The sequence below is a fragment of the Scardinius erythrophthalmus genome, assembly GCF_964197995.2.
Source record: "Scardinius erythrophthalmus genome assembly, chromosome: 11".
Classification (NCBI taxonomy): domain Eukaryota; kingdom Metazoa; phylum Chordata; class Actinopteri; order Cypriniformes; family Leuciscidae; genus Scardinius; species Scardinius erythrophthalmus.
This window is the reverse complement of record NC_138231.1, coordinates 43,369,602-43,397,519: the sequence shown is the minus strand read 5'-3', so window position 1 is coordinate 43,397,519 and position 27,918 is coordinate 43,369,602. Positions and strand designations below refer to the sequence as shown.

The following is a 27,918-nucleotide window of genomic DNA, read 5'->3' as shown; positions in this document are numbered from 1 at the left end:
GTGATCAAAGGTTAATGCTCTATTGAGTTTGAAAATAACGTAGCACCTACAAAAACCCACACTAAACCTGACCAACAAAAGCAAAAATGAGATAAAAGCTCATCTGCTGAAGCAAACATGTCATTTTAGATAAAGTTAAAGATAAAGTTAAATTTAGATAAAGATAAAGCTACTGAGCAACTTTACTACAGCAGAAAACACACATATGATTAACATATGATGAAAATGTCAAAATGTTTTAGTTCATAAATCATGTACTATGATAAAAGTGTTTTGAACTTCTCCATTAAGAGGAAATATTTGCCGCCTGGAATTAATTTCCAGGGGATTTTTTATTTATTTACCTTGCTAGGGGCAATTTTCATAATTACCTTATGAAATGTAAAGGTGGCATTCGTGTATTTACACAACAATTGCATTATGTTGTGTAATGTAAATATTACGGTGGCCCAGTAGTGCACAACACAACGACAGACATCCCAAGTCTCCCGGAAGTTCCGGGAGTCTCCCGCATATTGATAGCGGCTCCCTGATACCCGCAAATGAGTTAAAATCTCCCGGAATCTAGAGCGAGCGAGCCAGAGCGCGCGTGCACAGCAGAGAGGGAGAGGGAGCGAGAGACCTTGCGTGTGTGCGTGTGTGCGCACGTAAGATAGAGAGCATCTGATTGGCCTGTTTCGGTAAATCAACCAATCAATTGTCAGTGTGGGCGGGTTTTATCGCTTCTCCCGAACCGAATTAATCAGTTCAGTGTATCTAGAAACAGGAGCGCCATGGCAACGGGAGAGTGCCACAAAAAAACATGCAAAAAACGAAAGTATAAGATACATTTTACGGCAGACTACATGAAAGTGTACCCCTGTCTTATAAGAGTAAAACATAATGAGAGTCTTGCACGCTGTAAAGTTTGTAACAGTGACTTCAGCATTGCCCATGGCGGGGTAAATGATTGTAAAAGACATGTTGAGGTGAGTTCAACAAGTTTCATTAAATTCATGTGCATATTAGCCTATTCCTTAGACCTGTTTTAAGCTGCAATGGAATATAAATAAAAGCAGTTTACATGAATAGTATAAGCAGCTTATAAATAGTAAAAGTAATCTACAAATTGTAACATTATGAACAAATAAATGCATAGGCCTATAGCCTATAGAAATTTTGTATTATGCTTTTATATATTTTAGGGACAACAACTCTGTGGTGAAATGTCATATCCTTGTCCTCCTTCCATTTTTTTTTTGGGGGGGGGGGGGGGGGGTACCTCCCTGAAATTAACTTTTGCAGGTTGGGATGTCTGCAACGAAATTTAAAAAGCAAACGTAAGTTCACAACACAACGAAATAAAGCCGCAACACAACGAAAATGCTCCCGACCACTAGAGGGCTCTCGGAGCGTCTAAAAAATTGAACACCACCACTATTAGTTTTAACAGTATGAAGCTGACCATTGTATATCGACATTTGTTAATTCAAAATAACCGACGTGCATTACAGTAAACAATTACTTTTTTAGGAAATTTCTGTAATGTAATAAACATTTTTTTTCTTGTATCATGTTTCAAAGGTTGTAGTTTTATGTCGATATACAATGGTTACATAATGTTAAAACTAATAGTGGTGTTGTTAATTTTTTTAGACTCAGTGGCATGGAAAACTAACTTTACCGCGCTCCGAGAGCCCTCTAGTGGTCGGGAGCATTTCCGTTGTGTTGCGGCTTTATTTCGTTGTGTTGTACATTTTCCGTTGTGTTGTGCACTACTGGGCCACCGTAAAATATAGTCACAAAGTATATCAATTATGAAGAGTAAAAAAAATAACATATATATATTAATAACTGAAATTCATAACAGGGTAGGGCTGCAATTTTATTACAACATTCATTATTGTTGATTATTGCCCTTGATATTGTAATGATTATTATTGTTGATTAATAAAATACATTAAAAAACATTTTGTTGACAAAAGCAGCTTGATAAAACAAGCTAAGAGAAATGAATTAGTTTATTGCTTTCTATTGTTTAAATATATATTTTTTTATCATTCATTTAATTCTTAATAAATTCAGTTTAATTTTGCAGTGGCATTTTTTGCCCCCATATCTTGAATTTGGGGGTATTTTTGTTAATTTTGGTGGCATTTTTCCAGAAAACCGTTAATATCCAACCCTGTGACAGTATTGTGCAAGAAGATGGCAGAGGTGATCGTGCCTTTCTGTTATCGGCCCTAAACTATGGAATAATCTCCCGGTTCATTTCAGAACTGCCCCAACTTGATCTATCTTTAAATCTACTCTTAAGACTCATTTATTTTCTTAGGCATTTAATATAACTTGAATTGCTATTTTATGATTTTACTTTCTTGCATTCCACCTATTTTGCAGCTTGTGTTTTATTGTTCTTTATTGTTTCTAATTATGGTTGTTTTGTGTTTTTTACAATTGGTTTCCTTTTGTACTTGGTGCAGCACTTTGGTCAACTTCGCAATTAGATTTTTTAATTAAAACCAATTAATTCAGATTAATAAAAACTTATTTTCTTGAGGTTTCTTACAATACAATACAATGTTTATTTTTAAAGCACAATCTAAAAACAACCAAACACAATTTGTTTTTTAAATTGTGCTTTAAAAATAAGCATTGTATTGTATTGTAAGAAACCTCAAGAAAATAAGTTTTTATTAATATGTCCGTCAAAATTTGTGCCGTAACCATTTTTTTTTTTTTTCTGACACTGCAAAACCGCAGCACACACACACACACACACACACACACACACACACACACACACACACACACACACACACACACGTTTGTTTTGCTATACTTGTGAGGACATTCCATAGGCATAATGGTTTTTATACTGTACAAACTGTATATTCTATCCCCCTACACTAACCCTACCCCTAAACCCACCCGTCACACACCCGTCACACACACACACACCTGTCGAGTATGGCAGCGGACTCGTTGAGCTGGCCGGCGTGATCCTCCGCTCTCATCAGCAGATCCGGGACGTCGTCCAGACCGCGACCCAACCGCGCCACCTTAAAATCCAGCTTATCGTGCAGCGGCCCCAGCTCCTTCTCCATCTCCTCCAGCTCCTACACACACCAGCCGGTCAGACATCACATCACTCGTGCTTGTGTAACATTTCTGTCGTGTGTTTGGCATGAAACTGACCTCTTTGCCCTGGTTGATGCTGTCAGACAGAGCGTTGGCTTCGTCCAGCATCTTCTCTCCTTCCGCCAAAATCCCCTCCATTTCCTTTTTCTTTGCCCCGGCCACCTCGCTCTTTCCCTGCACGAACATAGCGAACCGCTTTAGTCTCTAGACACGGAGCGTTTCATAAGTTTGTGTGTTTGTGTATCTGTGCACCTGCAGGCGGTCGAGGTTCAGTTGGTTGGTATTAGCCAGACCTTCTGCCTGTTTGGTTTTGTTGTGCGCGTCCCTCAGCAGATCCTGAGCTTCCTCCAGTTTCTGCCTGTAATCGCCCATCTTATCACCGACCTCCTTCTTCAGGTCCTCTGTGGCCTGGTGTGGATCTCCAAACAATCGCTTCACTCGAGCCAGAAGAGCCTCAGCGGCCCTGTAAAGATAGAGAACCATTCCCTCCTTATCTGTAATGACTCAAGAAACCTTTAAAACTCCAGACAGAATGACCGGCTACACTGCTGTTCACACGTTATGGGGATTTTTGAAATAAATGAATACTTTTAATTGATCATAAGTGACAGTAAAGACATTTATAATGTTATAAATGTTTTCTATTTCAAATAAATGCTGATTTCTTGAACTTTCTGTTTTAAGTGTATCATGCTTTTTCCACACAAATATTAATCTGTTTTCAGCAAGAAAAGTCTGGAGTAATGATGCAGAACATTCAGTTTGATCACAGGAATGAATTACACTACAATATATGAAGAGTTTAATTTCAGTGCCATCTGAAATTTTCTTCTAGAATGGTCATTTTTATCCAGCGCGTATATTTAAGTTCAGTAATTTCACTTAAATGGCAATGCAAATTACCATTTAAGTGAAATTACTGAACTTAAATATACAAGCTTTATAAAAATGATCATTCTAGAAGAAAATTTCAGATGGCACATTAGCATCTGAACTCTTCATATATTAACATAGAACACAGCTATTTTAAATTGTAATACTATTTCACAATATTATTGTTTTGCCCTGTATTTTTGATCAATTAAATAATTTTCACTTTGTTCCACAGAAGAAGAAAAAAAGCAAGTAATTCAGTTTTGGAACGACATGTGGGTGAATAAATGATGACAATGTTTTGATCTGCTACAATCCTGAATGAAGATGTCACAATCAGAGCTGAATATTGCATTTTGGGACAAATTTTGTCTTGTGCAAGGTGAAAGGAGATCTCTGAGGAGACTGGAGACATTAAACCAGTGTCCAACAACCACCCAGAACACAAGCTGAAGCTCTTCAACTGGTTTAATCTGGACTCATTCCCACTGTCCTCCTCTAGGTGTCTCTCTCTGTTCTCTCATGGCCGTACACACAGAGGAATCCATTAAAGAAGTAATTTGATTAGGCTGGAATAATATTCCTCCCCTGCCCAACCGCAGGCAATTTTTAATTAGTTCATTAAGATTTTACATAAGAAAGAGAAACTTTCTTCATTTGAGCTGTGATCCAATGAACCACAAAATGCGACTGAGAAACATAATGCCACCAACACAATAATTCCAACCGGTGAGCTCGAGCGGCGTCCTCATCCGCGGCTGTTCGGCTGGATTTGCTCTTTATGCAAGAGGTTTGTTGTGGTATTTGAACTGAGTAATATTCATATGATCTTTACATATGAATAGAACGCTTGCAACAAATCACAATGCTGTTTGGTGTGAGAACTTAATATTCACAACCTCGATACTGTATGATTTTTCCATTATTGCAAAAAATTAACGTACAGTTGTGACATCATATACAGTACTGTGCAAAAGTCTTAGGCATATTAATACCCCCCCCCCCCAAACAAAAACAATGCTTGGAAATGTAAACTGATATTTCCTATTGACACACTACAGCAAAAGATATAAATAACTGACTTAAAAAAAAAATGTGTGTGTGTGTGTGTGGGGGGGGGGGTATTAATATGCCTAAGACTTTTGCACAGTACTGTATATTGGCAGGTAACGTTTTTATGAATTTCAACAATGCATGAATGTGACCAAACATGAACAACGCTCGAGACAGTTGATGGGCAAGCGCTACATCGTCACAAAAGAAAGCCTTGACAAGAAGACGTGAAAGTGAGCTCACTGGGATGGTAATGGATATGGCATTGTTAATGCATTTGGTCTTGGTGGAATAGATCTGCTACTGCCGATACATTCACAGACATTACTGTGAGCCTGTGAGACATGTAACACACCTGATTTAACCCCGTAGCAGATCTACACAGGTGGAGCTGGGGAAGAGGGAGGGCTTCTGAGAGAGCGCCGCACTGCTAACAGCAACACACCGGTGTTTGTTTGAATGTTGAGCCGCAGCTTATTGGCCGCTGATGCAACAACAACCAATCAGCTGTGCTATGTAGATAAGTGAGTATCCTAGTAAACATAGTCAGTTATGTCTTAACTGAACATAAACTGTTGAGAAATAAAAAAGGACGTGTAACAGTATACTGGATCCATGCATTAGCTCTTAAAGTGACAGCAGCCTAATATTCCTGCTGCCGTCTGCGTCATTAATGTTCAACAATAAAGGACAAAGAAAAAAAAATCACTCACTGCTCTTGACTGAATAAATGTTGTAACTTTAATAATGATTAATCTATGTTTCATGACTGGTACATTTTCTTAAGTCTCAAGTCTGGTTCAGTGTTTGCTGTTAGCTAGTCCTGCTGCGCGCTATCAGAGTTCCTCTGAACCCCTCCACCTCCCCAGCTCCACCTGCCTGGATCATACTTGCTTAACAGCAGCAGCAACGAAGTCCAGCAAGACCAAATACATTAACATTGCCATATTCAGTGACATGCCAAAACTATTCTGAGTGTTGTCACGATTATTTTTTATATATATATATATATATATATATAACAAAGGAAGGTGTTGGTGGCAGGGAAGCTTATTGCCACCCCATCTGTGTGTGTGTGTGTGTGTGTGTCTGTGTGTGTGTGTGTGTGTGTGTGTGTGTGTGTGTGTGTGTGTGTGTGTGTGTTTTACCCCAGTTCTTCATCAGCGATGTTTTTCTTGCCGGAGAGCTGTCGTTTGCGTAGTTCTGCGAGCATGGCTTGAATTTCATCATTCATCTCGTTCACACTCTTCTCAGGAGCTCCGTCCCTCACGCCCAGAGTCGCGTTCAGCTCACGTGCTTTGTCCCGTAAAGCTGGACAAACACACACACACACACACACACACACACACACACACACACACACACACACACACACACACACACACACACACACACACACACACACACACACACACACACACACACACACACACACACACACAGACACACACACACACACGGGACATAACACCAGGGTTATTATAGTTAACTATAATATGTAAAATGTAAAAAAAATATTTAAAAAAATAAGTGGCTATATGCAAGAATTTTCATGTTTTAAACACTTTTTGTGAACAGCTTGTAGCAACACTTACGAGACAAATACGAGAACTTCCCTGACTTCCAAGGTTGTCTATGAAAGCCTGTAGACTAATTTTTTAAGCGAAGGACTCGGGCCGGTTTCCCCGGGAAAATCAATAGGATGTGAGGTGCTCCCGAGAGCAGGGGCGGATTTAGTGATTTGGAGACCCCAGGTAAAATATAGGAATGGGGCCCTATACATTTGCACACATTTACCTGGATCATCCTTGAGGTTCCTCTCTCTGTTGTGCTGCATGTTCAGTTCAGTGCAGTTACAGAACTCGGGTGCTAACAGTATTAGCGTAGGTTGGACACTAGGTGGTGCTTTGGGGTTATTTTCACTATACAATAACGCAAGGCTATAATTCTACATTTTAAAATACATTTATTTTAACTACAAATTTAAATGAAAAGGAAAAAATACACACTTAAATAATTATATCAACCAAAAATAAAGTACATATGAGCAGCGCGTTCAATGGGGCGTCAGAACTGAGTTACAGAAAACGCGCGAGTGCAAAACAATAAAAATATAATACGCAATAACCAATATCACACGAGTAAAGAGCGCAATACGCTCAGTATTTAGTTATTGCTTCAGATGTATGATATTTTCATTTGCTACAAGCAGGATACACAAGAAGCGGATGGTTGTCGTTATAACGATCACATCAGCAACCGCTTGCGCGTCCGTGCTGAACGTGCATCTCGTTTATATATAAAGCGTTTTTAGGGGCCCTTGGCTTTTGGGGGCCAAATGTGTTTGCCTGCCTTTGTCTAATGGTAAGTCTACCTCGGCCCAAGAGCCCCAAGGGCCCTATCTCGCACCCAGCCCAATAGACTTTGTATAGCGACGCATGTGTCATTCCTATTTTGCACCCACGCACAGCGGACTTTTCCCTCCACAGACGCACGTCGGTAAATTAGGGAATGAACTTGCGCTCCCGGGGGCGGTTCAGCGAAAAGAGGAGGCGTGTTCCGGCGCAAACGTTCCCTGGTGCTATTTTGCAGTTCCAGAAAACAATTTCGCCACAGACCAGGAGAAACCTCGTCTAAAGTCAGTGGCGCGTTATTCAGATGCTATTTTAAGGGCGCATGCCTGGCCATAATCAATGTAGCGTGAGCACAACACACACACACTTTGATTATCTCATCTACACAGAAGCAGCAGTTTTCATTTTTAGAAAACCATACATTATTACAAGGAAAAATATTACCACACGAGGGAAATCATTGTTGTGTCCATGAAGATGTGAAAAAATAGGCATAAATCTAGCTTACACATTTACCCAAATTATTATACGCCTGTTTAACCGAAGCTAATTTGGGTGTGTTTCTCCATCCCCAATGTCACTTCTCTGTGTTTTACGGCCCTGACGAGAACGTCGGTCTCCTCGGCTGTGAACCGCGCCTGGCAAATCCGCCGTTATAATAGCAATCCGCCATGGAACAAGCGCGCCTGCTCTTAAAGGGAATGTGAGATGATGCTCTGATTGGTTTATTTCATGTTACGCCCAAACCACACCTATGAGTAATGAAGCGACTTCATACCAACACATTTTAGATTTGCGTCGGGAGTCATTTATCCCGCCGGTATAATAGCAACAGCGCCCGAGATCCGCCCACAAAGTTACTTGCGTTTTGCGTTTGATACTTGCATTTCAGATCGTTAAAATAGGGCCCATGAAACGAATGCTTATTTAATATTCAGGATAATACTGAAAGAGCCATTCTGGACTGTAATTTTGTCTCATATATATTTCATGATATAGTTAAACAATATCACACGAGTAAAGAGGGCAATATCACATGAGTGCTGTTTTGTCCCGAATAGCACGAGTGCAAATGTAATATTGATTTAATACCACAGTTCAATAAATAAGAAGTTAGTATTATCTTATATTTTAGACACAATATTGTCTGTTTTTGCTCAATTTTTCAAACGAAAATATTAAATATATAGCCAGAGCAGAATTGTTGTGTGTCTCTAAGCGTTTGAGTGAATGAATCGGTTGAACCAATGATTCAATGGCCCACAGATAAAGAGAGCCATTTACTTCATTCCTGCATGAATCAGCCATTCAAAATAATCGAATGAATGAAAGACTCAATGACTTACTCATTTACTCATGTACTGTTTTAGTTTCTTATTTAGAGTATTATTTCATTATATATTTTTTTCTTATTTTTATATTAATAAAAAACACCCAAAAATGAAAATTATTTAAACTCATTTAGTCACCCTCTTGGCCATTGAAGCCTGCTTTTTGTAATGTATTTGATGCTTTTCTCATTTAACACAATAATGACTTTAAATCATCTTTTTGGGTAATTTCTCAGCCAAATTTGATGTCACAATTAATTTGCAATTAATTCGATTAATTAATCGCGACATCGTGTAATTAATTAGATTACAAATTCGAATCGCTTGACAGCCCTAATATACAGCAAACAACTTTGCCACACACTTCTTTTCACTTCCTTTTCACAGCAGGTTGATTTAAAGAAACTCAAATTAAACTGAGCACAGTTAATGTTCTTTAATCAAATTAAATTAGATTCAGGAATAAAAACCTCAATCAAACAGGAGGGAAATAAAAGAGCAAGCAAGCAAGCTTCTCTGCATATTTCTAATTTAAATAAAAATCATTAAATTGAGATGAAAATGAGCTATAATCACATGCGTTTCTGAAATTCCTCGAGAGTTCAAACGTAAACAGTCGATAGACTACAAAGAGCGCAGTATATACCTGCCAAGCGAGCCGAGCTGGAAATAATTGCACAGTGAGTTTCAAACGCAGCTCGGGTCTTTGGGGTGGACAGAATCATTTGATTCCTACTCGTTTAGCGTGCGAGAGAAGATGAGAGACGAGACGGTTTACTGGAGCAGGGAGCTCATGCACAGAATGGATAATGAAGCTCTTCTTCTCCGCACTGACTGATGTCTGCTCTCCTCCACTTCTGCTTTTTGAAAACACTTTTTGGCCAGTTATCAAAATCCAGAGGACCAAAGTGCAATCTGCTGACTTTAAGTGCCAAACACGTGTCCAAGAAAATAGATTAACCACTTGTTTTGTATTTATGGCTTTAATCTGCATGTATTGGGTGGACTGAGAATGTCCATCTGTATGAGCGTCTGATGTTTAGACGTCCAGAGACAACACCATCTGTTGTGAAAACTCCTCTCAGGTGTGAACGACGTTTGCATTATATTGATAGGCGTCCGGAGAAATAATCGATTCACTGAAGCATTATGATGTGATCCGTCCACAAACGTTCATCAATTTATATACACTACCGTTCAAAAGTTTGGGGTCAGTAAGATTTTTAATGTTTTTAAAAGAAGTCTCTTCTGCTCACCAAGGCTGCATTTATTTGATTAAAAATACAAACAAAAACAGTAATATTGTGAAATATTATTCCAATGTAAATCATATGTTTTCTATGTGAATATATAGTAAAGTGTCATTTATTCCTGTGATCAAAGCTGAATGTTCAGCATCATTACTCCAGTCTTCAGTGTCACATGATCCTTCAGAAATCACTCTAATATGAGGATTTGATGCTCAATTAACATTTATGATTATTATCAATGTTGAAAACTGTTTTTTTACATTTTTATTTCATGATGCTATGATGAATAGAAAGTTCAAAAGAACAGAATTTGTCTGAAATGAAAAGCTTTTGTAACATTAAACACTACCGTTCAAAAGTTTGGGGTCAGTGAGAATTTTATTTTTATTTTTGAGGGAAATAAATAAAATAAATCAATACTTTTATTCATCAAGGATGAGTTAAACTGATCAAAAGTTACATTAAAGTCATTTATAATGTTAGAAAATATTCTATTTTAAATAAATGCTGTTCTTCTGAACTTTCTATTCATCAAAGAATTTTGAACAAAAAAAATCAGTTTTTATCACTGATAATAATCATAAATGTTTCTTGATCATCAAATCCTCATATTAGAGTGATTTCTGAAGGATCATGTGACACTGAAGACTGGAGTAATGATGCTGAACATTCAGCTTTGATCACAGGAATAAATTACAGTTTAAAATATATTAAAATAGAAAACAGTCATTTTAAATTGTCATAATATTTCACAATATTACTGTTTTTTATTTATTGTTTTTTTATCAAATAAATGCAGCCTTGGTGAGCAGAAGACACTTCTTTTAAAAACATTAAAAAATCTTACTGACCCCAAACTTTTGCACAGTAGTGTATCTGAAAAATACAATTATGCAGGAAAAACTGCAATTCTAGAAAATATACCTGTGCTGAGCAAACAAACATGAAGAAGCCTTCAGAAACATAATCGGCTGGAGACATCCAAACAGAATGTGTTCTGACTTACAAAGTTGCTCTGAAAAATGGTTGCTCTGATGTGGAGATATATCTACACAGAACCGAAGCTGCCTCTGATACTACACTATTATAGATGCTTATACAACATTTACTGGCAGATCAGAGCAGAAACGCTGTGGTTTGTAGCTTTTATTGAGGTCTCAGGAGACGTTTTTAAATGTTTAACATCTTTCCACCTGAAACAACATATTAAAAAACGCTGCGCTCATGCCGTAAGACACTGAAAAATGAGATGCATCAAGATTCATTTTGGAATGATAACATGAGTTCCTATATCTAAGCATGAGATGGCTAAATGATTTGAACTTGTTTCATAATTGATGAACGTTGCAACATTGACACTGTTATTGAACTTAATTAAATCAACATTGATTCAATTCTGAACTAAATCAATGTAAGACAATTGAGCTATTGTCTTGTGTGGAGCTGCTTTACAGCTGATATTTCACTGAATTTTTCAACATTAAAACACTTATTTTCCTGTTTATTAAGTCAAGTCAAGTCAAGTGTATTTGTATAGCGCTTTTCACAATACAGATTGTATCAAAGCAGCTTCACAGTATTAAATTAAAATAATACAATAATTATAATGATACAACTTATTATTATTATCAATATATATATACATCAATAATAATTATTACTGTGAAACTGCTTTGAAACGTGCACTGCAAAATAAATAAATAAATAAATAAAAAATATCGCTTAGCATTTTTGTCCTGTTTTCCATTGAAAAACATTAAATCAAGATATTTTTTCTGAAGAAGCAAAATAACTTCACATATTAAGTTTTGTTTTCTGAAGAAAATAATTGGAATCAAGTGAGTTTGTGTTTAAAACCAGGAAAAAACATCTGTCAACGGGGTGAGAAAAATTACTTTCTCTGATCTAATTGGCAGATTTTTGTTCTTGTTTAAAACATAAACTTTTCCAGTAAACAAGACTTAAAAAATATCTTAAGTAATTTTGCTTCTCAGGTACATTTGTCTTGATTTAAGAATATTTAGATATTAGTAGTAGAAAACAAGACAAAAATACAGAGTAAGAAAATTGCCTTCAAATCAAGTCACATTTTTGAGCACTTCATACAATACTTATAAAGTGCTAAAAAATGTGACTTGAAGGATCCACCAACTACTACTACTATTACTACTACTAACACACACACACACACACACACACACACACACACACACACACACACAGCCAATTGCCGGAGAATCTGTTTAAGTGGTTATTTTTCTGGTAATTAATTTTGTCTCTTTTAATTAAGACATCACATAGTGTTAGCTGAACCTTCATTAACTAAACCAGCTTCTCATTTAATACCATGTACGATGATACAAACACACTCAACCTCAGGGTATCAGGGCCTCTCTCTCTCTCTCTCTCTCTCTCTCTCTCTCTCTCTCTCTCTCTCTCTCTCTCTCTCTCTCTCTCTCTCTCTCTCTCTCTCTCTCTCTCTCTCTCTCTCTCTCTCTCTCTCTCTCTCTGGTTGGCCACAGTAGTATTCGTTTGGCGTCGAGAATGAACGGTGCTGTGGTGTTCATTTTAGATAAAACTGAAAAAAGTGAACAGTTGAAAAGGGGATAGTCCTCAATGATAGCTTGATCAAGGTTTTCCCACTTGTTAGTCCAGCGAGAAAGGTTTTGCTTTCCAATGTGCCTGTGTTTATTAGTGACGAAGCGCTGCAACGTGAATCATCTCGATATGGACAGTCGGTTTCTGTGATTAAGAAAATTTCCTTAGGCTGCAAATCCCCGTTGTTGAAACACGTTGTGTCTTTCCGCAGACAAGTATATATGATTTTGAGGAGTGATATTGATGAACTGAATATTGTTTTTTAAATTCAAAGTTGATAGCTTTGATTATGTAATTTTTGCAACAACGGAGAGCATGACATGTTTGGATGCGGGAAAGTGGGGCACTTGATACGCGCTTGTCCAGACAAAAATGTGGAAGATGAAAGTGGGTCTCAAAGTCATAATGAAGGTCAGAGTGTGGAAAAAGAAAGCGAAGTTGGTGAGGTTTCGGATTTGAGTGTGGACAATGAAGAACCAGGAAGTAGTCGAGTGAAGAGTAGTGAGAAACGAATTTAAAAAAATGATGAGATAATGGATATTGAGCTTGATGAGATGGTGGGTGAATTACTGTATATTTAAAGTGCCATCAGTGAAAAGGAAGGAGATTGTAACTTCATCAAAGAAAACGGCACAAGATGAGACCATTACCCAAAGCCAAAGGTTCTGGGAAGGTGTTGAATGCAAGTGAATTTGTCTGGCTCAGAAAGTGAGCAAGAATTTTCTGAAGTTCAGGTTGAGGAAGAGGTGAGACAAGACTATAGTGGTTATAGTTTGGAAAGAATGAAAAATTTCCTCCAGTGTACAAAAGCAACGAGGAATGTTGAGGTTATAGACTATTTTCCTGATCTTTCCTTATTTATTGACCTTATTTATTGCGTCCTCAAGCATTTTAAAATCTCTTCTCTGAATGTAAATGGGGCGAGGGATGCATGCTTTATGAGTTAATGAAACTAAAAAAATATAGATGTCATGTTTTTGCAAGAAACTCACAGTACAAAGGAAAATGAAGTGGAATGGATGAAAGAATGGGAAGGAAGTATTGTGAGTCATAAGACTGCTCTCAGTGCTGGGGTGGATGGTGTGTTTTCAAAGACTTGTCTACCAATATCGTATGATGTTATAGAAGTAATACAAGGCAGATTAATTAAGATGAAAGCAAAGTTTGAAAATGTTACTGTGGAATTGATAAATGTCTATGCGCCAGTAAAATCAATGGAAAGAATGTTGTTTCTTGAAACTTTATGTGATAGTCTAAAACAATGTAATACAGAAAGTTTTTTAGGACTGGGTGGAGATTTTAACTGTACAAGTAATGATTTAGACAGAAATCACATTGAGCCTCATATGGCTTCAAGAAGTAAATTACTAAATATGATTAAAACTTGTCAACTTTGTGATATGTGGAGAATTTTTCATTGTAATGAAAGAGTATACACAGGCTCATGTGAAAGAAAATTGCATTTCATTAGCAAGATTGGATCTTTTTTATTGCTTTAAACATCAGAAACAATGGTTTAAATGTTCTGATATTTGTCCTGTTGGTTTCTCTGACCACTCAATGGCATGTGTTTTTATTCATTCTGTTAAATATAAGAGTGCCTACTGGCATTTTAATAGTGCTTTACTTGAAGATGCTCACTTTTGTAAATGTTTTTCCTTCTTTTGGTTGGGATGGAAATCTAAAAAGTCTTCTTTTACAACAATACAACAGTGGTGGGAGATTGGGAAGGTGCAAATGCAAAAACTCTGTAATCAGCACACTTTTAATGTTACTAGAGACATGGTTGAATCCATAAGAAGTCTAGAGAATGATATCATTGAACTTCAGGCTTTAAATGGAGCCTCTGCAAATCAAAACCAATTGCGGGCTCTTAAAGGAAAAAAAGCAGCCTTAGCAGATCTATTAGGTACAAGGTCTCAGTTGGTTAGATCCAGATTTCAGAGTATTTTTGAAATGGATGCCTCGTCCAACTTCTTCTTCAGTTTAGAAAGGAGAAATGGCCAAAGAAAAAGTATTCAGTGTTTACGGTCAGAAGATGGAAAAGTTTTCTGAGGTTTCTGACATTCGAAAATGGGCTGTGGGTTTTTATAAGGAGCTGTATTCCAACAGTGTTGTGGATGGCCAGTTAATGGCTGAATTTGTGTCCAATCTACCAAAAGTAAATGAAGATTCATATGCAGAACTGATATGTCCCTTAACAATAGACAAACTTTTTAAAGCTTTGCAGAGTATGAAGAATGGTAAAGCACCAGGATTGGATGGGTTGCCTGTTGATTTTTATAAGGCATATTGGCATTTGTCGACTAGTAATTTCCTACAATTTAGTTCTGAAAAAAACAGAGATTCTAATTATTGGACAAAAAACGTCCTCACGTAATAGCCTATAATACTGTCTAACACTTGATGGCTGCTCTGTCAAGTCTTCGTCGTCTGGGTGTGCTCTTTGATACCAATCTTTCATTTGAAAGTCACGTGTCTAGTATCTGTAAAACCGCATTTTTCCATCTTAAAAATATATCTAAATTACGTCATATGCTCTCATTGACAAATGCGGAACAATTAGTTCATGACATCAAGGCTAGATTATTGTAATGCTCTACTGGGTGGTTGCCCTGCACGCTTAATAAACAAACTACAGCTGGTCCAAAACGCAGCAACTCGAGTTCTTACCAGAACCAGGAAGTAGTGTTGTCAAAAGTACCGGTACTTCGGTACCAAGTCGGTACTGAAATTTTTAAAATGTGACGATACCAGCATTTCTGTAGTACCCTACCTAGTAGCCCTGTAGTACCCTACTCTACCCAGCTAGTAGCTGCCAATAGGGTTGCTTCTGTGTTTATCTAAGTGCATATCTGCGTAGCCGAAATATACCACGATATATATAGTGTCTGTGTATATTAAACTGCAAAAAGACTATTTAAATATTAACCCTGCATGTTCTGCTGGTCTCTGTGTGAATGAATGGCGCAGACGCGCGGTTTCACTTACCTCACACACACACACACACACACTGAAGCACGAGTGACGCTCGCGTTGTTTTCAGTCTCTGCTGCCTCACGATATGATGACATGATGAAATTCATCTCCAGAGCAGCTCTGAGAGTCACTTCATGAGCATTTTACCGTTTCATTTGAGAAAAACTATCGTCATATCATTCACACACTGAAACTCAAAGGTCTTCGCGGCAACCCGTCAAAATAAAAATTCGGTTTAACTTGAAGAAATTGACAGAATTAATAATATTAGCTACTTTACAGTAGATTTAGCCACGTCTCCATGTATTAAAAATAGTACTAATACTAATAATAATAAAGTGTGCATAGAAGGTTGCTTATTTTTCACTTGATTTTTTTATAAGCACTATTTACATTTAAACAGCATGTTGCCTTAAATGCTTATATGTATTATTTACTTATGCTTACCGTCATAAATAATAAAAAAAATTCAAATAGTTAAATAAAATAGAAAAATAGTTCCAACAGATTTTGCTGTGGCACCAAAATTGGTACCGAGAACCGTAAAGTTTTAATGGACTACTGGAATTTTGGTATCATGACATCCCTACATGGAAGTATGACCCGGTTCTGTCAACACTGCATTGGCTTCATATTAAACATCGTATACATTTTAAAATATTGCTGATTACTTACAAAGCACTAAATGGTTTAGCTCCGCAGTACTTGAGCGAGCTCTTAACGCATTATAGTCCGTCACGTCTATTGCGATCTCAAAATACTGGCCAGTTGATAATACCTAGAATATCAAAATCGACTGCTGTCTTCCTAACATTCCTAACATAACCAATTTTTCAAGGCTTGCACCCTGGAATCTTTTTCAGGGTTAGCGTTCTCGAGCCTCCAGGCACTGTTGTTGTGCGGATGAGCGGGCCAGAACACTTTGAGTGTTTTCTGTTAAAACGGTGTCATGTTAGCGGCCCCAAGTTAATAACTAAAGATCTTTGCAACGGAAGTGAATCAATCAAAACTAACTTTAGCTGGATAATAACTTTATTCTAGAGCTGCTGTAAAGCCAAAACAATCTCTGTTACTGTAATTTCCTATCATCACTGTAAAGCTGCTGTAAAACAATCTATATTGTTAAAAGCGCTATATAAATGAAGGTGACTTGACTTAAAAGCAAGAATAAACATTATTTTAATTTTTATTCTCATGAAAAAATTGGAAAACTTTGAAGAGGTGTGGAGTGTACAAAGAATGTTGTGCTGGATTGAAAATTACACTGCACTTTGTTGAAGAATTTGAGTAGGCCTAATTCTATGTGATTTCTGTGTTTTTTGATGTTGTGTAGTTAATAAAGGTGTGTTAGAAAAAAAATCTCTATCTCTCACACAACACACACACACACCTCTGCTAACATCATCCTGATCCCATCAAAACCTCACCCAGGAACATTAAACCCATTGATTTCAGTTTCTGCAGTGTTAGCTGGACCAATCATATGTGACTTCTTAGCAGTTTATCATTTGTCGTTACCTTCGGCAGCCAGGAGTGTGTTCCTAACGTAAAGCTCCAGGTCCTCTGCTACTTTGCGGCTCCTCTCAGCATCAGCTGCCGTCTGCTCCCCATCAGCTGACACTTTAGTCGCCTGCATGGAAAGAGAAAGAAAAAATCACTTTTACATAGCCTCAGATCAGCCTCACATGATCTACCGCAGCTGTGTGAAGAAGAAACAAACACAAGCAACCGACCTCAGTAACACCACACGGAGGAGAAAAACAACAAGACACATTAGATCTGACATCTCTGGGGCCAACATGGACAAAAACTACTTTATATGCTGCTAAACTACAATATTTCTAGTTTGGCAAAGAGTATTTGGAAGGTCAAGGTTACACAAACCCAAAAGGAAGAAGAAGAGCGCATAAGTCTTCCTATTTAACTGGCTCTTGAACTTCTGTTATTTAAAAAGGCTGCTTTAGAACTGAAATATATAGACCTTTCTTAAGGACTACTTTTAAAGATGCAGACGCTTCTCTACAGAAGACCCTGAAAGGTTCCCTTCAGCACAAATGAGCAGAACTAATGCAACACTTCAGACTTCAACTAGTTAATGTTCTGGCTTTCTTTTATGTTCAGAAACAAACCAACAAGGTCGGAGTTTTACAGGAGTGATTCGGGCGGCGTGTAAAGTACAGTTTAACCAATCACAGCAGATTAACACAGAAACCAATGGTGCACAGCAGCAGAAAACCATGCCTGCTAGTTTTCCTCTAGAACTATAAAGGAATGTGTCGAATGAAATGGACAATAAAATGTGTGGAATTAAAAATCATGAATATAAAATATAAAATAAAAATTAATTTTTATATTTACAGAGATGAGTGTAAAAGAAACTCTCCACAGTAGTGGTAACTAGTTTACTGTCATTTAATGCGAAACACAGAAATGTTATAAACGTACATTCATTTTGAACATTTCAAAAGCTTGTGAAAAGGGTCTATTGGCTGATGTGCCCCAAATGTCCCTTTTATGTTGCTATGAAATAAGACATAATGGTGAAGTATACATTCTGCGCCACTAATGGCACCTAGTGCAATTACAAAAATAAAGCTTATTTTGCAAATGCCCCTCCCCCAAAAAAATCACAAACACAGCTCTTGTGGGTTTTTGTAAAGGAATGTCTCCATAGGTAAAATTAGGCTACTTTCAATAAAAACAGCAATATTATATAACACCCCAGACAGCCTCGTGGGCAAGTGCTGACATGTAGCGATGTTGTGCTTCAGAAGACCCAAGTTTGAGTCCCGGATTGTGGACCTTTCCCAATCCTGCCCCCCCCCCTCTCTCTCTCTCTCTCTCACCTCATGTCCTGTCTAGCTACTGTCCTATCCTAATAATAAAAGGCAAAAACGCCACAAAATAAATCTAACAAACAAAATCTGTCTAGAGTGAACGCAAGTGTCTAGCTTATAATGAACTCATCCAATGGATCTTGACACATCAAAGTAAACAATATATAATCTGGTAATTTGTCTTTCTGAACGGGTGCATGATCATGCTGTATTGAGGCATCTATTGTAGTACGAAGCATTGCAATGCCCCGTTCACTTTGATGTGCTCATGACCACTTTAATCTTTGAAGGTCTAAATGTAGTAAATTATGGCTTGCACCTCTGTAATTGAAGCTGAATGTCTTTTCTCATGTAATGTGTCAGTCATGGTCCCACACCGGCTAAACACCCTCTGGCTCCACCCGCTACAGTTGCCACACCCCAATCTCTCAGTCTGCTACAGTAGCTACGCCCCAAACTCTCAGTCTGCTACAGTAGCCACACCCCAATCTCTCAGTCTGCTACAGTAGCCACGCCCCAATCTCTCAGTCTGCTACAGTAGCCACGCCCCAATCTCTCAGTCTGCTACAGTAGCTACAAGTAGCCACACCCCAAACTCTCAGTCTGCTACAGTAGCCACACCCCAATCTCTCAGTCTGCTACAGTAACCACGCCCCAATCTCTCAGTCTGCTACAGTAGCTACGCCCCAAACTCTCAGTCTGCTACAGTAGCCACACCCCAATCTCTCAGTCTGCTACAGTAGCCACACCCCAATCTCTCAGTCTGCTACAGTAGCCACGCCCCAATCTCTCAGTCTGCTACAGTAGCCACGCCCCAATCTCTCAGTCTGCTACAGTAGCTACAAGTAGCCACACCCCAAACTCTCAGTCTGCTACAGTAGCCACGCCCCAATCTCTCGTCTGCTACAGTAGCCACGCCCCAATCTCTCAGTCTGCTAGAGTAGCCACACCCCAAACTCTCAGTCTGCTACAGTAGCCACGCCCCAATCTCTCAGTCTGCTACAGTAGCCACACCCCAAACTCTGTCTGCTACAGTAGCCACGCCCCAATCTCTCAGTCTGCTACAGTAGCCACACCCCAAACTCTCAGTCTGCTACAGTAGTCACGCCCAATCTCTCAGTCTGCTACAGTAGCCACGCCCCAAACTCTCAGTCTGCTACAGTAGCACGCCCCAATCTCTCAGTCTGCTACAGTAGCCACACCCCAAACTCAGTCTGCTACAGTAGCCACACCCCAAACTCTCAGTCTGCTACAGTAGCCACGCCCCAATCTCTCAGTCTGCTACAGTAGCCACGCCCCAAACTCTCAGTCTGCTACAGTAGCCACGCCCCAATCAGTCTGCTACAGTAGCCACACCCCAAACTCTGTCTGCTACAGTAGCCACGCCCCAATCTCTCAGTCTGCTACAGTAGCCACACCCCAAACTCTCAGTCTGCTAGAGTAGCCACGCCCCAAACTCTCAGTCTGCTACAGTAGCACGCCCCAATCTCTCAGTCTGCTACAGTAGCCACGCCCCAAACTCTCTGTCAGCTACAGTAGCCACGCCCCAAACTCTCAGTCTGCTACAGTAGCACGCCCCAATCTCTCGTCTGATACAGTAGCCACGCCCCAAACTCTCAGCCTGCTACAGTAGCCACACCCCAATCTCTCGTCTGATACAGTAGCCACGCCCCAACATCTCAGTTTCTACAGTAGCCACACCCCAATCTCTCGTCTGCTACAGTAGCCACGCCCCAACATCTCAATCTGCTACAGTAGCCACGCCCCAATCTCTTGTCTGATACATTAGCCACGGCCCAAACATCTCAATCTGCTACAGTAGCCACGCCCCAATCTCTCGTCTGCTACAGTAGCCACGCCCCAATCTCTCGTCTGCTACAGTAGCCACGCCCCAATCTCTCAGTCTGATACAGTAGCCACGCCCCAAACTCAAACATGAGGTAATTTAACACCATCTCCTGTGAAGCTTCCAGACTCTGCTCTGGCTGTGTGTGTTCATGTGTCTTTGGCGTGAAAAAAGGAGTGCTTTTGGAGATGCTCTGAAGGGAGGGAGGGATCTTATGCTTTAAATTGCCTACCCTACCTTTCATATAATGTATTTTAACATAAAAAATCTTACATACTTCAACTTTAACTAATAATACCAATGTCTATAAAAAACAACAACAAACGCATTAGACTCAACTAAAGCCAGCAGGAGATGTTTGCATGCATGTGCTTTCAGTTATTACAACATGTTATGCTGAATTTAGAAAAGAAATGTGTGAACTTTTGCACACATATATTTGTGAATGGTTACTGAACAAGTGGTTGTGACCCATTGTCTCTGCTGCAGACTACACACTCTTTACTGAAAGCACTGAATAAATCACAAAAGCGTACAGGCCCTGAAGTTCAGCGTGTGTTTGTAACTCACCCGGCTGAGCAGTTCGTCCATTTCGGTGACCAGACTGCCCAGGTTACTGTCGGCCAGCTGAAGCAGTCTCTCTGGCGCCCTCTGTGGGGAAAGCATGTGCTGCAAAGACAGGAGGATGAAAAATGATTATCATGAGCATATGACTGGCAGGTGGAGTCATGTCACCATGGAAACCAGGAGTGACGTCTATGAAGTTTCTGGCCCGGAGGCTTCATTTGACATCACTGAATTATGAATCATGTGATGAATAATTCCAGAAGAGCCATAAATGCAAAACATTTTATCATTTGTAAACAACTCAAATATAGATGCTAATTAGCACTAGATCAGTCTTTTTGATGTGATTAGTGTTTTTTTTTTTATTCAATTTTTAGGTTACTATTTATTTATTTTTATTTATTTTTTGCAGTGTAGAGAGCATTCAAACAATCAAAGTTCCAGCAGAATAATTTTACAGACATTTATGGGGTGTGTATCCATGTGTATGTTGTAAATATATCTAAAAATTAGGACTGAATGTCAGTTGATTATATCCATGATTGCAAACAGAGGAAAGTCCTAAAATGAACATAATTGGAAGATATTGATGTTTTGTGTAAATCATTAAACAGACAATACAAGTCAGTATATTGTTATTGTATTTCTTATCATTCTATCACTGGCCTAGTCAACAGATTTCCTGTTTACAATTGAGTTTATGAATCAGAGGTAGACATAGGTAGCATCCTTTTCAATGCAATAATGCATCCATATATTAGTGCACTGCATTGACAGTAAAAATCATCGTGACTGTTGAATGCTCAGGATGGGTTTGTTTTTTTGAGCCCCTATGCAGCCCAACATGCTCACCTTCAGCTCCTCCGTCATGTTCTCGAATCGATAGAGCACTTTATATGGCAGGGGGAGGGGAAGAGTGAGATTGACACTGCCAATCAAACGCAACAGGCGCTCCATGTCACGAATCAAGAGCCCTGCGCAGTCATCGTCACACGCTGAAACACAGAGACTAAGATCAACACATGACAACACATTCAACACATGTTCACACTGCACGCCGTGTCTCACAAGGTCACACGAAAAAGCCCCTCAAATAATCACATGCATGATCAAGGGTCACAATTATTTTATTTTAGCTAGTTGCTAAAGCAACATTTCTCATTTTAAATTAGTTTAACTTGATTTACTAAAATGACTTTTTATGAAATAAAAAGAATGAAAACTATATAGACATTAAACATAATAAAAACAGATAATACAAAAATGGCTGTATATAAATAAGGTGCATGACAAAGAACTTTAAAAAGGAGTAGTTTTAAACTTTTAACAGGAACTGAATAAGGTGTAGGGTTCATTAATTAATGATCAGGAACAAAGGCAAGAGGAAAAAAGAGCAAACAAAACCAAAACAGAATGAAACGGTTACAGACAGTAGCTCCCCCTTCTGGAAGTCGTGTCATCAAGCCATAACGAGTAAACCTGAGGAACGAGGGAGGGGGCTTTGGAGGAGGACGTGGAGCTGGTGAAGGGCAGGGAAAAGGAGGGGTTGCTGGAGACAGACACCATAGTGGAGCTTTGGCTGAAGGGCTGGGTGGAACCTGGGTGCCAATTGATAGAGGAACCGGCGGAGCAGATAGGCCGACGGGCCAGGGTGGAGACATGGGCCTGGAGGCCCGAGGTGAGCGGGGATTCAGCCTTACACAGAGGTGGTGGAGGGGAAGCTTAAGGTGGAGCTGAAGGAGGGAACGGAGACGTAATCCTGTCGCCACTATTGCTGGACCACCGCTGACTCCGGGCTCCGCTCGGCTCCTCAGCGAAAAACAAGTGGTGCATGCATCCACTTCCGTATTTAAACCCGGGGCGGAGCGTGGATGCAAAGCCCGCACGCCAATGTGTGCATTGGCTCGTTTTAGCAATACTCGAAGATGACAGGCTCCCTAAGCTTGATCCCAGTCAGTCGGTACGTCTCCGTTCCTTTCTTCAGGGAACGAGGGTTACATACGTAACTGAGACGTTTTCCCTGGTGTCTCTGCGCACGCAATCAGTGAGCGGGCAATATGCTAATGTTTCGTCTTGACGTCAAAATTAAACGGCTTAGGACTCGTTTGAAAACACGATTCATTTTATTGACTCAGAGTCGACTCTTACTTTTGAAAGACAATAACTTTATATACGGTGCACTTTCAGATTTAAAAGGTTGCTGGATGTTTTCATGCACTTAGAGCTGTTACACACTACATGAAAGGTAATTAAAAAAAATCCATAAGAGGGGCACTTTAATCCAAAAATAGCGAATACACAGGAGCAACAATAAATAAATTGAGATGAAATGAGTTGAGAACAACCACTTACTCTCAAACGATACGGAACAATGAGCAAACAGAACTCAGGGTACAAACAGACAGGATAATTAACAGAAATAGTGTGATTTAACTAATGATCAGGAACACAGGCAAATGGAAAAAGAGCACAAACAAAACAAGTAATAAAAACTCAGTGAGTGTTTTAGCGCAATTTTCTCACGTCATGGGATCACAATACTAAGAGATAGTAAATCTTTTCCTGGATTTTTTTTGTGCGTTCCCGAGATTAGACCTTCCTTAACATAATGCCGAAAACCCGAAGTCTCTAGGTGGTCTGGTTGAGGAGTAGATAGAAGTGCAAGATTGGTGCGCACAGACAGAACAGAAATCATGAGTTAACAATCGCAATTTTGTCCGGTGGAAAATTGCGCTAAAAATGTTACAAACAGTATCTCAATGATACTAAAATAACACTGCTTTCTATTGCAGGGATCTGTTAGTTTGAGCAACACGACCAGCCCGAAACAGCCAATGGAGGGAGTTTAGGGCAGGACTATCTGACCTGTTTGAACACATAGCCTAATGACTGTTTTCAAACAGGTTTGAGGAACACTCCCACCTTCTGTCAATCAATCAGACAGTCCTGCCCTAAAGTCCCTCCATTGGCTGAGAGAGTATTTGCAGTTTAATTTTTTGACATTAGTCATATAGAAATTACACACTTGAGCTAAACTAGTAATGCATTTTGTAAGTGAAAATTAAAAAGGACTACAAATACATGTACTGGAGTAATATTTGAGCAGGGCATTACTATCAAGCACTGTTTGTGAATATATAGGGTAGGGTTAGTGTGTGTGTGTGAGTGTGTGAGTTTGTATAAAATCATTACGTCTATGGAATGTCCTCATTTAGATAGCTAAGTAAATGTGTGTGTGTGTGTGTGTGTGTGTGTGTGTGTGTGTGTGTGTGTGTGAGAGAGAGAGAGGGCACACGCTGTCTGAAAGGACAACCATGTTAACGGCCAAGGATGGACAGGTCCTGGGGCAAGAATGCTGTTAACGAATGTTATTGGCCTCTTTTGTCTTCCATCCTCTGCTATCACAACATCACTTGCACTCATCCAATATCCCTGCATAGTCTCCATTCACCTGCCGAGTCCCCGAGCACCTCTCTCTTTATTTCTCTCTCTCTCGATTAAACGTGAACGCGGTGGAAACTCCAGGGAGAAGGACTTCTCAAGCGTGAAATTTAACACAGAGTGTGAAACAGCTCCTGGCCGCCTATTATGAGTGTCTGACACGCCACAAGCGATAGTGGGAGGAAAAAAAGACACCAACAGGAGTGCGGATATCGCTGCGGACAGAAAGCGCCGCTCAATTTAACCTCCTGAAAAAATGGAGCTATTAAGATTTCTTGCGAGGAAGTCTTTTCACGCAAAACGCAGAGCGAGTAAAGGTGTGAGAAGACCTGAAAAGACAAACGCTGCACTGAAGAGTTCATGACAGCAACATCTTATTTACGAATCCTTACAGCAGGATGGTGGCTCTCTAGTAAAACATTATTTTTACTTGTTCCTCAGGTTTTTTTTTACACCCCCCCCCCATGTTTTTAAGTTACCTGATAAAATTCGTTTCGGTTTATTACACATCCCTTTAAACGTTAAATTAAAAATCATTTCATTATAGTTATATCCACTTTAAAGTGCTTTAGCTGCTTTGAACCTGATACAGTATAATTCATGTGACACACAGAGATCAATAAAATCATCATCATAATTATCATATCATATAATTATTATTTAAAATGTAATATATTGTACATTTAAATTGCAAATATAAAATAGACTCAGAAATACATTATTATTGCAACAATACTATTGTACTGTAAAATAAATAATTATATAAAATTTCTATTTAATAATAATAATAATAATTATTACTAGTATTAATAACTTTTTAATTTTTATAATTTAAAATATATTGATTTAAATTTAAATTATACAAATACATCAATAAAAATATATGACTATTCCAACAATACTTTTATATTGTAAAATAAATAAATAAATCAACAAAAAAGTATTTATTAATAATAATAATAATAATAATAATATCTTACAGAACAATAGTAAAATGACTTTACGGCTGTCTAGTGGGTCATTTTTCTCAGGAAGGAAAACCCTGAAATCTGTATTAACAGAAAAAAATCCCTGATATATGTTAGATGTTGGATTATGCAACACAAGTCACGCACAAAACACACACCCAGAAAAACACATGCATAATTACCCAATCTGTCCAATCAACCAACACAAACCGACCATAAAAAACACGATCGCTGAAAGACATCATTTGAAACAGTGGTGAGGAGCAGGTGCTCCGGCACACATCACAGCAACACAATCTGATCTCTCCGAGCTCAGCCAACAATTACGGGAAAAGTAAACAGTCATTTCGTGAGGGGAAAATCTGAACATGTCTAATTAAAATGTTGTTTGTTTTGGCTGCATCTCTCCTCTGTTATTAGTGTCTGTTTATGGCAGAAGAAACAAAGACATGGAGGGAATAAACCAGATCCACTTAACTTGGCCAGTAATATTCATTCACATATGGAAGTCTTAAAGGTACGGTAGCAAAAGAAGCTCAGGGTCAGAGAGAGTCTGGAAACTGCTAGTGAGATGTGTGTTAGTGCGGGGGTGATACGTACACACGATGCCCTCAGGGCCACACACATGCCTCTCCATGCACCGGTCACACTTCAGTCCGCTGGCACCGGGACGGCACTGGCACTGTCCGGAGCGCGGGTCACACACTGTGGGAAATGCACCGTACGCATCGCACTTACACTCCTCGCAGCGGCCGCCCAACACACTCGGGTCGCCGTGGAAGCCAGGAGCGCACCTGAGGACACCCGGATGCTGTTAAACTTTCTTATTTGAAATGCTGTAAATCACTGCTTTTACTTCTGATTCGCCTCACATTAAACACTGCAGAAGGCCGTGGGAAATGCATGCTTATTTGTTTTAACACATTTTTGACAGATTTAGCCCTGTAAGTGAGGAGTTGTTTGGAGATATTTCCTCACCTGTCACAGTGTTTGCCCTCGTAGCCGTCGGGACAGGCGGTGCAGCGGTAGCCGTCATAACCCTCCCTCTCACAGGTGGGGCTGAAGCTGAGCGAGAGAGTGGGACAGTTGGACTTATCACAGATAAAGTCTGTGGTTGAGTGTGTGTGTGTGTGTGTTTGTGAGTGGGCCCATAGTGTGAGTGTGAGTGTGTGTGTGTGTGTGTGTGTGAGAGAGAGAGAGAGTGGGACATGCAGACTTATCACAGATAAAGTCTGTGTGTGAGTGTGTGTGTGTGTGTGTGTGTGTGTGTGTGTGTGTGTGTGTGCGCTTGTACAACTATCTTTGTGAGGACCAGTTTGAGTGTTAGACCATTGGAGTGAGGACAGAGAGAGTAAAGTGAGGACATGTTGGCCGGTCCTCAGTTTCTGGGAGCCTTTAAAGTGTTTGAGGGTCAAGACTTGGTTTTAGGGATAAGGTTATAATGAGGTTAAGGGTCGGTTTAGGGTCAGAGGTCGGGTTAGGCTCTTAGTTGTGATGGGTAAGGTTAGGGTAAGCGGCTAGAGATTGCATTGTGTCAATGAATGTCCTCATAAAGATAGATGTACAAGAAAGTGTGTGTGTGTGTGTGTCTGTGTGTGTGTGTGAGTAAGTGAGAGTGTGTGTGTGCGTGTGTGCGTCTCATACTTGTTCTCAGGGTTGAGCAGTGGACAGGCACAGGGTTTGCAGTCATCAGGAAAGCCCCTCACTTCACCATAAAACCCTGCAACACATCGCTCACACCGATCTCCTTCTGTGTTATGCTGACAATCCTAGAAAGAACAAAACACTATTAATAACATCTAATAATACTGTTGTAACCAAGGCTGCCAATTTGAACCATTTAGTGTGATTAATAACAAAAGAAAATCATAATAGGAAATGCATGTTATAATAACAGAATGAAATAGTTTTTCAAAGTTGAATTACCTGTAACTTGACACTCATTTGCTCACCACAATAATGCATGCTAATGTCAGTGTGTTGGGGACATTTCTTAGCACATATTGATATATGCTATTAACTAAATTCAATTAAAATTGTTACCTGATGGACAGCTCTAAGTATAGCATATAATCACATTGGTGAAACTTGTAAAAAGATGCGTTAAGTTGCATCAAGACCACAGTTTCATTTAATGACCGAGCGAATGAATACAATCGTGTCTATAAGCACACGAAAACATTCACACAAAAAGCCCTCTCTCAATCTAATTATTAATACATTAAAATATTAAAATATGACATACAGAACAAAAATTTGCCCCAGTACCAAGATCTGCATTTCTTAAGTCACACACCAAGAATGAGAAGGAAAGGCAGAGTGAGAGAAAGAAGAGTGGCAGCTTTCAGAGAGAGAGAGAGAGAGAGAGAGAGAGTAATCAGACTGCTGGAGCTGCGCTTTACTGGTCCGTGTCGCTCGGAAACTTTCATTAACTTCCTGTGTACCTCAATTACTCAAATTACCCCCCCTACACACTCGTTTACCATTTTCAATTTGCAAAAACCCGTAAAATGCAAATGATATTGCTATTAGCATGCATGCGACTGAACGCATAAACGGGCTGGCTGTTTACTGTTTGGAGAACAGTTGGAGAACTGCACTGGACTGAGTGTGTGTGTGTGTGTGTGTGTGTGTGTGTGTGTGTGTGTGTGTGTGTGTGTGTGTGTGTGTGTGGGAACTGCACTAGACTGACGGACTGATA

At 39.3% G+C, this 27,918-nt stretch overlaps 1 protein-coding gene across 7 annotated transcripts in view; it reads right to left on the bottom strand.

Moving 5' to 3' along the window:
- Window positions 1-27,918, bottom strand: part of lama2 (laminin, alpha 2) — a 221,970-nt gene that overhangs the window by 40,581 nt on the left and 153,471 nt on the right. For 5 of the 7 annotated variants that reach the window (XM_081378796.1, XM_081378793.1, XM_081378795.1 and 2 more), the window contains 10 exons: window positions 26,862-26,986; window positions 26,196-26,282; window positions 25,818-26,011; window positions 21,661-21,803; window positions 20,812-20,910; window positions 17,077-17,188; window positions 6,195-6,357; window positions 3,373-3,583; window positions 3,178-3,294; window positions 2,941-3,098 (listed from right to left, as the gene is read on the bottom strand). In XM_081378796.1, the coding sequence (XP_081234922.1) occupies window positions 2,941-3,098; window positions 3,178-3,294; window positions 3,373-3,583; window positions 6,195-6,357; window positions 17,077-17,188; window positions 20,812-20,910; window positions 21,661-21,803; window positions 25,818-26,011; window positions 26,196-26,282; window positions 26,862-26,986 (1,409 nt within the window). The remainder of the gene's footprint in view (window positions 1-2,940; window positions 3,099-3,177; window positions 3,295-3,372; window positions 3,584-6,194; window positions 6,358-17,076; window positions 17,189-20,811; window positions 20,911-21,660; window positions 21,804-25,817; window positions 26,012-26,195; window positions 26,283-26,861; window positions 26,987-27,918) is intronic. The other 2 variants (XM_081378798.1, XM_081378797.1) reach the window with 1 other exon arrangement.